This window comes from Trichosurus vulpecula, chromosome 8 (genome assembly GCF_011100635.1).
Source record: "Trichosurus vulpecula isolate mTriVul1 chromosome 8, mTriVul1.pri, whole genome shotgun sequence".
Lineage (NCBI taxonomy): Eukaryota > Metazoa > Chordata > Mammalia > Diprotodontia > Phalangeridae > Trichosurus > Trichosurus vulpecula.
The window spans coordinates 253,557,045-253,569,262 of NC_050580.1; the positions used below are offsets into that span (position 1 = coordinate 253,557,045).

Consider the following 12,218-nt stretch of genomic DNA (forward strand, 5'->3'; position numbering starts at 1 on the left):
AGGCAATCCTGTGGGTACTTCAATTCTATATAGCTATTAATCACATTTTTTAAATAAAATTCACTTTTTTATTGAAATTCAGTAAAGCAGCTGAACCAATGTAGCTTAATTAAAACTGTGTCTAAAACAACCCGTAATATTAAAGTATTCAAACAAATGAAGAGACAGGGGTTGAACCTGTGATCTCAGTAATAGGGGAAACTCCCAGATGAGAAAACGACTTCTAATGATGCAGGTCAGCACCTTCTCTGCAGCTTATAGCATTACAGAGGGGCCCAGAGCACTAAGATGTTAAGTGATGTGCCTGGCATTGCAGGACACATAGCTAGTAGGAGTCAGAGGCAGGACATCAGAAGTCAGGTCTTCCTGGCTTCAAGGTCAGCTCTTTATCCACTACACCATGGTGCCTCTAAAACCAAATAAAAGTAATTGTAAATGAGGACAGAGTAAGAACCTGGAAATAATAAGCCTTCTAAAATTAAGCCTTTATCACTTTATCCTTTTCTATTCCTCAAGTCCCTTTGAGAGCCTGCATACAGCTGACACTTCATAAAGCTTTCAGCAAGACAAAGCCAACCCCACTTGGATGAATGTTGTTACTAACCTTTGTTACTGATAGCTACCATATTGACCTGCATATCAATTCTCCTCTCCTAGACTTTTTTTTATTTAAAGAAAGCTACAGGCTTAAAATTTATAAGGGTAAAATGGCAGCAACAGCAGTAAATCTATGGAGATGAAAAGCTACTGAAGCTACTGTTCTTTGGGTTTCATTCTTCTAGCATTCCTGTATGCTTTATGAAATTCAGCTTCGCATACGGTATACTGTTAATGTTATTGATAGGATGACTAATACCCCAGGCATTCACGTACCACTGACAATGGCAGATAGTCACCGTGAAGTCCTGCATCCCACTGTCAACACCTACGACATTACAAAATGTGCCACTATTTATGAACAGGTGCAATCCTGGGTCAAAAATCATAAGCTTTTCCTTTGAGGACAAGGCAGAGCCAAGGTAAGAGAGTGCTGACAACTATAGGCAGCATGTTTTTTAATTCCATAAATGGAATCTTCCATATTTTCAGTATATTTTACTAGTTTGCACTGGAATTTGCAAATAAGGAAATCTCATTTTCAAAACATTTTTCCAAGGTGAGATTATGCTTTGACATCATGTCGTATTACTTATGATACAGGTGAAAATGGTGGAACTTACTATATAACTAATTAAAATGAAAATGCAGAAAGTAGTATCGAAATAGAACTATACTGAAAACAATTATTTTTCAATTTCTTAAACATTGTTTCATTGGTTCACAACCAGTGAATCATTACATTTCTGTATATCACAATTATTTGCATTTCCAAATCCAAGTAACTACTCATCTTCTTCACTGATCATATAAACATTTACGATATGTTTGTGCGTGTGTATTATACACACGCACAAACACATACCACAAATGAAGTAAAGCTCATAGTAGTCAACCTATGACAAGTTCCACTAATGCCAAGGGAAATAAAGGGCATGCAGTGTAGCAGAAAGACCTTTGGGCTTGGAATCATTAAAATCTGGGTTTTCAGTACTACTTCCACCACTTACTAGGTGTGGCCTTCGGTAAATTACTCAACTTGAGCCTCTGAAGCCTCACCTGAAAATAAGGACAGTGAAACTTGTGCTATGTATTTCACAGGACTGTTGGGAGACTCACAAAACACTCTGGAAAGACTGCTCTGAAAGTGTGATGGATTACTGAAATAAGATGAGGAAGCACTGAGGTATCACCTATTTGGAGAGTATAAGGAAAAACAAACATGTATATGTATACACACAGAAACAATGAACTTACCTGCATCAAACATTTCAAGCAGATTAACTAAAGTTTCAAACGCTGCAAGTCGTACACTGCTGCTCTCATCTCTAGCTAGTTCTATTAATTCGGGAAGCACGACACTTTTGGTTAGGTCTGTCCTGCACAACAAGTAAAATAATTAGAGGGTGGAAATCAAACCAGCAAATACTAAGCACCGATTACGTGCACAGCATTGTGTAAGACACGATAAAAAAAACAAGAACTTTCAACTGAACGAAGACAATAGGATTACATCAATTAAACATCAAAAACATTATCAACGAAAGAGTTCAATAGGCACTCAGATTTTTATAGATCATCTCCAATTGTCCCTGGTTATCTGTAGAGAGCTTAACAGCTACAGTATATACTGAGCTTTATTATAGACTGAAGAGGATTTCTTACATTATAAGAAAACTCCAGAAAAAGATATGGACTGACTATAGTAACTTATTAATAGTTGTAAATGGAGGATGCCAAACAGAATTTCCATATCTAAATGTCAAAGGAGAAATTATTCTCAAAAATCTAAATCATGTTTCTAGAAAACAAATTTCTGCCTGAAGGAATGACACATGATATCAGAGGCCATAAAACAGATTGGCGCACAACAGAAATAGTTTCAGACTAGGAATAAGTATAAGCATAAAGGATTCTTATTTATTATCTTAATTGTGGCTTCTGTTTATTCATCATGATCAAATGTCGTTGTTGTGACTATCTTCTGCAACATGAACAGTGTTAAAAGAAAGGTTATGATACGTCTGGGTTCCTTGTTTATAAGATGGCATGAGTCATAATTGTACATAATCTAATGATAGAATCAAAGATATTCAGTGAAAGGTGCAGGATACACTGAAAAATTAAGCTATAACTGAAGCAAGAGTGTGAGACTACACTTATAGGATGGTAAACAAATGCATTTTGAAAGAATAATTCAAGTCATATTAGACACTGGCAGTAGTTTCTTAATAAGGGCACAGACTTCAATTTGTTGTTTTTAACTTTAGTAAAGACTCATTATAAGGGAAAATGAGGAGAGAATTTTGATACAAATATGATGGTATGCTTGGAAACAGTAGTCTCATATAGATTTTGTAAACACGTACTCTGCAGCACAATACAGTGGGGAAAATACTGGCTTTGAAGTAAGAAGACCTAAGTTTGAATTCTAGCTCAATTATCTATTCCCTATAAGGCCTCGGACAAATCACTTTTCAGGCTTTCAGTTTCTCAATAAGCAGTTGAAACATTTAGGGCAGAATTCAAGAGAATTAAGTCAAGGACAATGAACACATTCAACCCCTTTATGGAAGGATATGAAAATATAATATGGAGGAAAATTCAGATGATGTAACAAGCTATTCCACCAATAGGATGGCAATCTGTTCAGTCACAGAGGTCTGAGTATGGGTCCGGTTGAGTTCATTTTGGTTCATGATGATCCTATGAAGACTAGGTTAGCATTAGGGACCCTTGAGAAGAGTAGCTCTAGGGGATCCAGAAACAAGGCCTTTTTGTCCTATAAAGTATCCAAAGTAATTATTCTATACTGGAATTTATTAGGGCCCTCTTACAGGTGTGACACAGGGCCATACCACTCCCACTCTGAATAACAAAGAACACCCAAAATCTGTCCTCGTCAAGAAATCTTTCAAGCTGGATGAGAAACAAAAAGAAAATATAAGAAAAAGGCAAATGGCCTTTCACTCCTACTGTCCTTAACTACATAAGAAAGTAATAAGGAAAGGCTTTTGACAATGCCAAGACTCTTTTGGCTTTTAGTATCTGTTCAGAATTAGTTCTTTTATTTGGTTTCCAAGGTGTGCTTTTCCTTCTTTCTTTACAGATGCAGGTGAAGTATGAGATGAAGAGACTAGTTTGGCCCATGATCTATTTTTCCGAATGATAAGAGAATTAGCTGTCCTATGCTAATACCCTGTAAGCCCTGGAGAATGCCTATCCTGGAGAATGCCAGGATAGACAGCATAAGCCTGGAGTTTGACAGGAAAAGGTAAAAAACAGGAATCATTGTGAAGTTCCTAAAACCAAACCATTTATAACCACAACAGCAAAGCAGGTGAAAACACCATAGTTACGCTATAATAACGGCCTGTCATAGGCCATAATTCCTTCCTGGGTTCAGTTATTTGGATTTACAACTAACTAAATGAGGCCATTTTTGAGAAAGCTATGTGGTAAGGTGGCTAACTTCAAATCCTATCCTCAATACATTTTAAATGATTGGTTTTTGGTTTTATCTTTCAAAATAGCATACACAATAAGCTGGTGGAAAGAACAATTCTCATCATTTAACAAGTAGGAGTCCTTCCAATAGCATGATTTCTTGTAGCATAGGGGCATAAAATGGCTGTAGGACAATGATGGAAAAAAAGAACTTTTTAAAAGCATGCTTACCCTATCCCCTGAGCTATGATGTCTAACTGTCGACACATACAAGATCGAACTTCATATTCTACATCTTGGCAGAGGGATTTCACCAGAGGAAGTATTTCTCTTTTAATGCTGAAGGGGAAAACAAACATGTGGATGAATGTAATTTTTATACCAGTGTTAAAAAATACACACAGTTGTATAAATGAAATCATTTAAGTAGTAGATATGAATGGTATAGTCTGCCTATGAACACAAGACCTGGAATTAATTTTTGTAGTGATTAACTTTGTAAATGGCAGCCAAAATTGAAGAAGGTTGTCAGATTATGATTTCTATCACCCAGATAATCATACTAGCATCTTATTCCTTCCAGTTGATCGGTCTATATTTTCCACACTATATCATAATAAAAAATACTGTACTGCATACTTAAAACCTTTCACAAGCACAAATTGTACAGAATGGAGTAGCTGAGTTAAAAGAAAAGGATTTATAAAGGGAGAATTAATTCTTTATCCACCAACTTTAAAAATCCAGAATGATGCCATCTCATCTTTAGGAACAAAATTACAAAGAGAAAGACTATAATGGGGAAAAGAATATTTTTAAATGGCCATGATATCTGAAAGAAATAAAATGTAAGTGTATCATACATTTTTCTCTGATATGTATTACATAAAATGTATATTTAAATATATATTTTAAAATGTATCATGCATGTAAATTTAAAACATCCATATTTTTACACACCATAAAATAACAAAAATATATTCTTTTGAGAGAATCAATATACATTTTATATAATTTAACTATTAAAATTATCATCTAGAGTTCATACACAAATACTCACATATGGGCTTCAAATTTGTTGGCCAATTTTCCTAAAAGTTTACAGCTAACTAAACGAGACTGGAGTGTTTGGGACAGCTGTGCCTTGGAAACAAGTGGGTTCAAAATCTATAAAGAAAAAAATTTAAAGAAACTTCACATAATGCTATAAATATTTGGAATTTTAACCGCTCTTTTCAATGGTTTTGATAAATCTTCTATGTATTTTCCTTTTTCACCTTCAGATCCACAATAATTAACAGCCTAAATTTCAGCCTGTAATGCACATTGGTAAATAACAGAGAAAAGTACTTTTGTTCTTGGCTGATAAGGTAGATACTACATCTAATACATTATGTAATTAAGCTCAATATTTTCTTTTGGTATCTGTAATAAAAAGGTAAAAAACTGATGAATCTTCATAGCTATAGAATTAGCACATTTAAAATCAAGAACCATTTTAAGAAAAGCCACATTTCTATGCTTATATTCAATGGCAAGGAATTTAAATTATAGCCATGAGGAAAGCCTGCAATGACCTATGTGTTTGGGGTACATATAAAGAAAGGGTAGAATGACTAGGTAATTTGCTTTGAAATTTTTCCTCCATCCAAATTAATTTGATTTGCCCTTAAAGTTGTAAAGACTGCAGCTTAAAACTTATTACAATATAAGCAGTTCTATGCCAAATGAACACAGAATAAGGCCCTGGTAAAGTACCATAAAATGTGGACCCATATTAAAAATAAATGGTTTTTTTATAATGTATACCATTTGTAGTGGAAAGAACCTTGGGCTGGGATGGAGATGTGTGTTCTAGTAACAACTCTACCACTGTGAACTTGGAGAACTCACTGTATTTCGCTGGGCCTCAGATTCCTCATCTAAAGGTCCATTATGGCTATGAAAGTATGGCTGATGTTGCTAATGAAAGACTAACAACTATTTGGAAGAAAGAAGTATGAGAATCCCCTGAATATATAATGGCAATTAACACTGATGCAAAATAAAACACAAGCATGAACATATTTGTTTAGCATGTGACTTTTCCTCTTAATCATAGCTTTGGGGATCAAAGGGGCCCTCAGAGGTCATTGCGTCCAAACTCCTCATTTTCTATGTGAGGAAACTGCAGTTAGTTATAGGATAATAGGCAAGTCACTTAAGGTCATCAGTTTCCTCCTCTGTAAAATGTTAAATAATCTCTAAGGTTCCTTTCTGCTCTAGATAAAGACTTGCCCAAGGTTAAGTGGTAAAGACAGGATTCCAGCCTGGGTCTTCTGACTCCAAATCTAGCATTTTTTCCACTGTACCAGGCTGCCTCTTCTAGAATGCTATTATTGTTATTTCAGGGTAGATATTGGCTGTCTTTCCATTTATTAATGTCAATATCACATTCAAATACCCAAAAATACAAATAAGTTTTTCTAAACGATATCAAAAATCTTGTGCATATGGAGAATTACCTGGTCGTATGGCATCATGCACCCAAGCATCAACATGTTTCACTGAATTATTCACTTTTATTCAGGCATTCTGACATTTTAAAGCAGTCATAAACTAGAGCACCAACAAAAACTGGTTTGATGACAAAGAAGGGGAAAATGGCTCAGATAAAATCTTTTTCCTTTTTCGCTGAACTGTGATGAGGAAAAATTCCCAATAATAACTTGGGTTGTAATAATTTTCCTATATGTAAAAATGTTGTTTATGGATATTATTTAAAGATTGAAAAAGGAAGAGCATTTACTGAAAGAGGACACATACATTTTCTACTTTTCTAGTCTATTAAAAATTACTTTGAGATAGAAACATTAACAATACTAAGAAAGAAAAAACTTACCTCATGTCTTAAGGTTTCTTTTGGCAGAGACTCTATTACTGATAGAAGAGTTTCCAGCCATGCATTACTGACACCTGTTAAACATACATATATCAAGTTATTCAGCTATCTATTCATCGAATTAGCTTCAACTTGGTATATTAATATGTATAATACTTTTAATGTTAAAATTAGAAAAATCATATGCTAGTGTCCTTCTTTTTTGTTCCAATCAGTATTTGAAAAAGGATTGCTAGTTCCAAACAAAAAATTTTGGCACTGTTCGTCATTTTGTCTTCAAACAAAGTTATCTTTGTTTGCTACAAAAATAGATAAAACCAGTTTTGTTTTTTAAAGAAGAAAATGCAGGAAATTAATTTATGAGGTAATAACAGATTTGCAGTTTGTCAAGATACTAGCTTTTTATCTACCATATTTTAGGAAAGTAATACTACTTTAAATTACACTACCATTTGTTTAGCATGTATACAAAAGACAACAGACATTCACAGAAACCATCACCTGACCTGCATCCCTGTGCTCCACATGCTGTAGAATGATATGTAGGAATGAGTGGGAATAAGTTTGAATCGACACTGATTCCTCTTGTAGAATGGTCAAAAATGAAGCTGCAGCGGTTAATTGCATTTCCACCCCTGCAACATGCAGGACTTCCTGTATAACCATAAAGAGTAAGGATGCTATTTATTCACAGATTAGATCAGAAATTGTCTAAAATACAAATTCAGTAGCGTAAGAATCAGCTATGCCTTTCCGAGTCACAGAAATAAAAGTGAGTTCTGCTTCCAATCATCACTTTCTTTTAGAAAGCTATTTGCTAACCACCTAATGGTCATTTGATCCAACTAGCCTTTCAAAATAAAAGGGTTTGTGGGATTATGATATTATATAGAAATTAAAGTGATATCTTGAATAAAAATGTAAATAAAACATGAATGTTCAAGCAAATTAAAGAATGTGGGTGTTTTTTCATGTAATATAGTTTTGTTTGTCATCTATATAACAGAGAAGCTGTCATCCAGTTTAACACAAAAAAAGGCACGACTTAACCAGCCAATATACATTTCACCTGTTTGTTTTATGTTACAAAAAGGAAGTTTTTACACTTGTGAAATAAAAATGCAAAATGCTAAAAATTGGGAAAGGATTTATATTTTCCTTATAATCAGTTGGCAGAGGTATAAATAAAGGTACAAGAAAGAACATAAAAGTTACAATAGTTACTTTAACTAGATGACCAAAGCATTTTTCTTAATTGCCCTTGTTTTTATTCCATTAGACATATTTAAGAAGTGAATGGATGCTCAAAAGTCAAAATCATCATTACATTTATTTTCACGTGTTAAAATAAAAATTCCTTCACAAACAATTTGCATAAAAATAATAGATACACTTTAAAGTTGGATTTACTGAGCAGTATAGAAAAGGTAACATGAGAGGTGCAGCAACTCTGGCTCTACCTAGATGATGTGTTGCATACATAACTTAGAGCTGTAACGGATTTTAGAGATCAAATAGTACAGACCCAGACTCAGGAAACTGAAGTCCAGGGACATGACTTGCCCAAGGTCACACAGTTAATAAACAACAGAATTAGGATTCAAACCAGTGCTTATTCCACTAAACTAGCCTATCTGGTCAAGTAGGCATTATATGCTGAAGGTCATAGTTACATGGATTCTGATAAGTGAAATAATCAAGAGTAACATCCTGGAGAGATGATGGACAGAGAAGCAAGACCATGTTGTTCTATTTTGGCTTCTTGTTGTAGCCACTGTCAATGACTTTGAAGAGTCTGTGGAAAACTAGAGTTGCAGAAAAACTTTTAAAATTTACTATGTACATTTAGTTATAGAAACCAACAGAATTTCACTTTAAAAATTGATGTCTACAAAAGAGTTTGGACATTTCAGATGGTGTTTTTGTAAAAATATTCATCAACATTATGTTCAGAAGGACAAAGTATTTTAGCAACATGTCTGTATCTTAACTCACTCTTTCACTTTAAGTATTTATCATATGTTCCTAGTCTTTCATCCATACTTTCCACAAATGTCCTGAAATTGTACCTTGAAACTACAGCCTTTACAAAGATTTCTGAGCAATGCCAAAACAGTGAAGATCGGGAAAAGGGGAGGTAGATTGAAGAAATAAGTATGTAGGCCAACATATAATCATAAGATCATAGATCCAGCAGTAGAAGGGACCTTAGAGAGTACTGAGTACAGCCTCTTCATTTTACAGATATCTGAGGCACAGAGTTTAAGGGACTTACCCATGGTGCCACAGCTAGTAAGTATGTGAGACATAATTTGAACCCAGGTCTTCCTAACTATACATCTAACACACTATACAGCAGATCATGCTTCTTTGAAACTGACAGAAATATGTACTCACTTTCCTGAACATAACCCCACCATCCTACCAGGTAACTACTATCTCTTGCTCCTTCAGAATTCATGTAATTATTCCCTTCCCATTCAGATGGTTTAACACAGGAGTTTGTCTGTGTGGGGCCAATGTTACTGTATTTCTCACAGAACATTTGTTATATAACGTTATAAACACAGAGATAAAGTGATTTAAAAGGACAGTTATGTGAACCTTATAGTGCCTATTAAAAGGTTTGGCATAGTTAAACAATAAATATTTGTGGATTTATTTTTTAAAAGGCTATTGTAAAGATAATCCCTCATTTTAAAGGGAAAAATCAGACTTTCCTACAGTCAATACTTGAATTGTGCCCCAAAATAACCTAAGCAGTTTTTTTTTTTTACTAAACAGGTGTTTTTTGTTCTTGTTTTCTGGAATCTGAATCCTTTGTTATATAACTTCTACCCTCAACTTTCACAGGAAACTATCCTGAGCCTTTTACCTTCTACCATTTGCTATGTTTTAAAAAACAAATCCAAATGACTCCTCAAACTGTTTGTGATGGTTTTCCTCTTTATAGTTATAATAACTAAATTACCCAAGAAACAGATTTCATTTTCCGTTAATGTGAGAGTGATAAAATCAGATTTAGTTTCCCAGATTGCCCCACATGGAGATCTACCAGTACCCTCTAAAGAGATAAAGAGCTGTGGGAATCATTTTCAGAAACCTTTGTATACTATATTCCCCAGAAAACCAGGCAAACTACCATTTAAAAAACAAACAAACCCAAACAAACAAAAAACAAAACTCTTTGGCCATCAGTGCTTGGTTTTAAAAAAGAACAAACACAATTTCACTAGGTAGTTATTAAAGTCCTTCAGAAGTTCTAGGCCAAAAGGAACACCCTGAGGGAATAGGTGCGGATTTAAAGCACAAGCTGCAACTAGCATCAGACTATAAGTCCCTGTCGCTGCTTTCACAGCCAATGTTTCTTTGGTGCTGACAGTGGTGGATGGGTTAAATTAGATATGGCCAGTATATAAATACATCACTTATAGTTCTCAGAAGACAGAACTTTAATTTTCTTTAAAACAGAAAGGATTTTTAAATGCAGTACTAAAATAAGGAGTAATGGCTACAACGTATAGTTTAGTTCATCATAGTCTGCTGTTGTAACTTCCAAGAGATGTAGCTCTGTCCCCGTTAAAAGGTAATGAAAACATTCTTGGGTTTCATACTTATGCAAACTTTATGTAAAAGAAGAAAATCTGAAGCTTTCCAACTTCATATCTTCATACTGGGTATCTTAGTCTTGATTCGCCTGAGGAAACATTCCCCCACCTAATTTGCTTTAATTTTCGAAAAATCCTCAAGAGTTATCTGGATTTGGATTTGTCTCTTGCTGTGCTGACTTCAACATCTGGGGCTGTCCACTGTTAAGAAACCAGCACAGACTAAGAGATTGTATCACTACTAAAAAGCAACTGATTTCTATGCTAACATTCTTTGAAAAATGATGAAAATAAAAGTTCGATACTTACCGGTTAAAAGAACAGCTCCAAATGAGTGTTCTCCTCCACAGAGTCACACACTCTGGATAAACATATGTGAGATCCACATTCTCTGGACAAATAAGTGTGCCTCCTCATGGAACTCAGAAGACACTGAAAAGTAAATTCCTCTATTGCTTAAGTGCATGCCTTGATGCCTACATTGAGAACTGAACTGTTTCTTTTACATAAAAGTGTAGTTGGTATCTCTATTTCAATTCCACAAACACGAAACAGACCATTTTGTCAAACGCAATTCATCATTTACTGTTCCAAGCAATTAGAAAAAGTCCATATTCAGAAAAAGGAAAATGTGTTAATAAGTAACAATTAAACAAGGAAGTGGTTAAATTCCATTCTGATGTCATTTTCAGTCAGCATGAATAGTCCTTCAGGTCAAACTTGGAGATTTAATAATAAATACCATAGATGTTTTGGAGAAACACAAAGAACTTAAAAACCTTTTATAACAACCAGGAACACTTGGATTTTTGGAATAATAAGGTTGGTAGATAATAATGAAATAGCTTTAGGTTTGAAATGAAAACCAAATCTCAGACCCTAAGGGCTTAGTGAATATAACTCATGGTATAAAAGATTAGTCCCAATGACACCCGAAAAGAGCAAGTAAGTCCTAAAGTGAAGTCTTACCATACATTTCAGTAGCTATAATCCCTTATCCATGGAAGCTATGATTCACTGGGGTCAGGACAGTCCTTATCCAAATATAAAACTAAATTTTCAAGGCCTTAAGAAATCATAATTCCAATAACAGAATATTATATTTAATATCCGGGTTCATTTTTGAAGGGTCTAAGTTATAGAACATTAATAGCTATTGAAAAAAATGTAGAATATAATCTTCTCCCTTTGAAATCATAGTATTTATGAACAGAAGTGATAAAAAAAATAACATCAGGCTATATCAATTAAGATCCCTTGGGAACAAAAAGAGATTGCAGCTCCATTCTCTTCCCTCCCTTCCATTACTGGCCTGCCACTTGCTGCATCCATTTAAAAAGAACATTGAAAATCAAAGAAAAAATTAAATGGAGACAATGAAAAGTTTAGTGTTTGTTGAGGTATATGCTTAAATTATCTTTAAATCAACGTTTTCTTAATCATGAAGATTCATGAAGAAGCACTGTAAGGGCCTAGATATGCACAAGATAGTTTGTAACTTGACTAACATTAAAGATGACGCATTCTTTTCATTCATTTAACAATTCATTTACCCATCACCTATTGTAGAAGTCCAATATTGTGCTTGGTGGTATAGGGTGTATGGAAGAAGGAAAAGCCAAAAGCCCTGCCCTTGAACTTCGACTCTAGTTCTGATTATGAGTCTGATACTGTAACATGCACTA

The 12,218-nt window shown here is 34.5% G+C and overlaps 1 protein-coding gene across 3 annotated transcripts in view; it reads right to left on the reverse strand.

The window, feature by feature from the left end:
• PPP4R4 (protein phosphatase 4 regulatory subunit 4) overlaps positions 1–12,218 on the reverse strand; it is a 129,734-nt gene that overhangs the window by 58,533 nt on the left and 58,983 nt on the right. For 2 of the 3 annotated variants that reach the window (XM_036737104.1, XM_036737103.1), the window contains exons 4-8: positions 7,432–7,579; positions 6,926–6,999; positions 5,105–5,211; positions 4,276–4,383; positions 1,855–1,976 (exon numbers count right to left, since the gene is read on the reverse strand). In XM_036737104.1, the coding sequence (XP_036592999.1) occupies positions 1,855–1,976; positions 4,276–4,383; positions 5,105–5,211; positions 6,926–6,999; positions 7,432–7,579 (559 nt within the window). Of the gene's footprint in view, positions 1–1,854; positions 1,977–4,275; positions 4,384–5,104; positions 5,212–6,925; positions 7,000–7,431; positions 7,580–10,670; positions 10,736–10,862; positions 10,966–12,218 lie in introns of those variants that run through there. The other variant, XM_036737105.1, reaches the window with a different exon arrangement.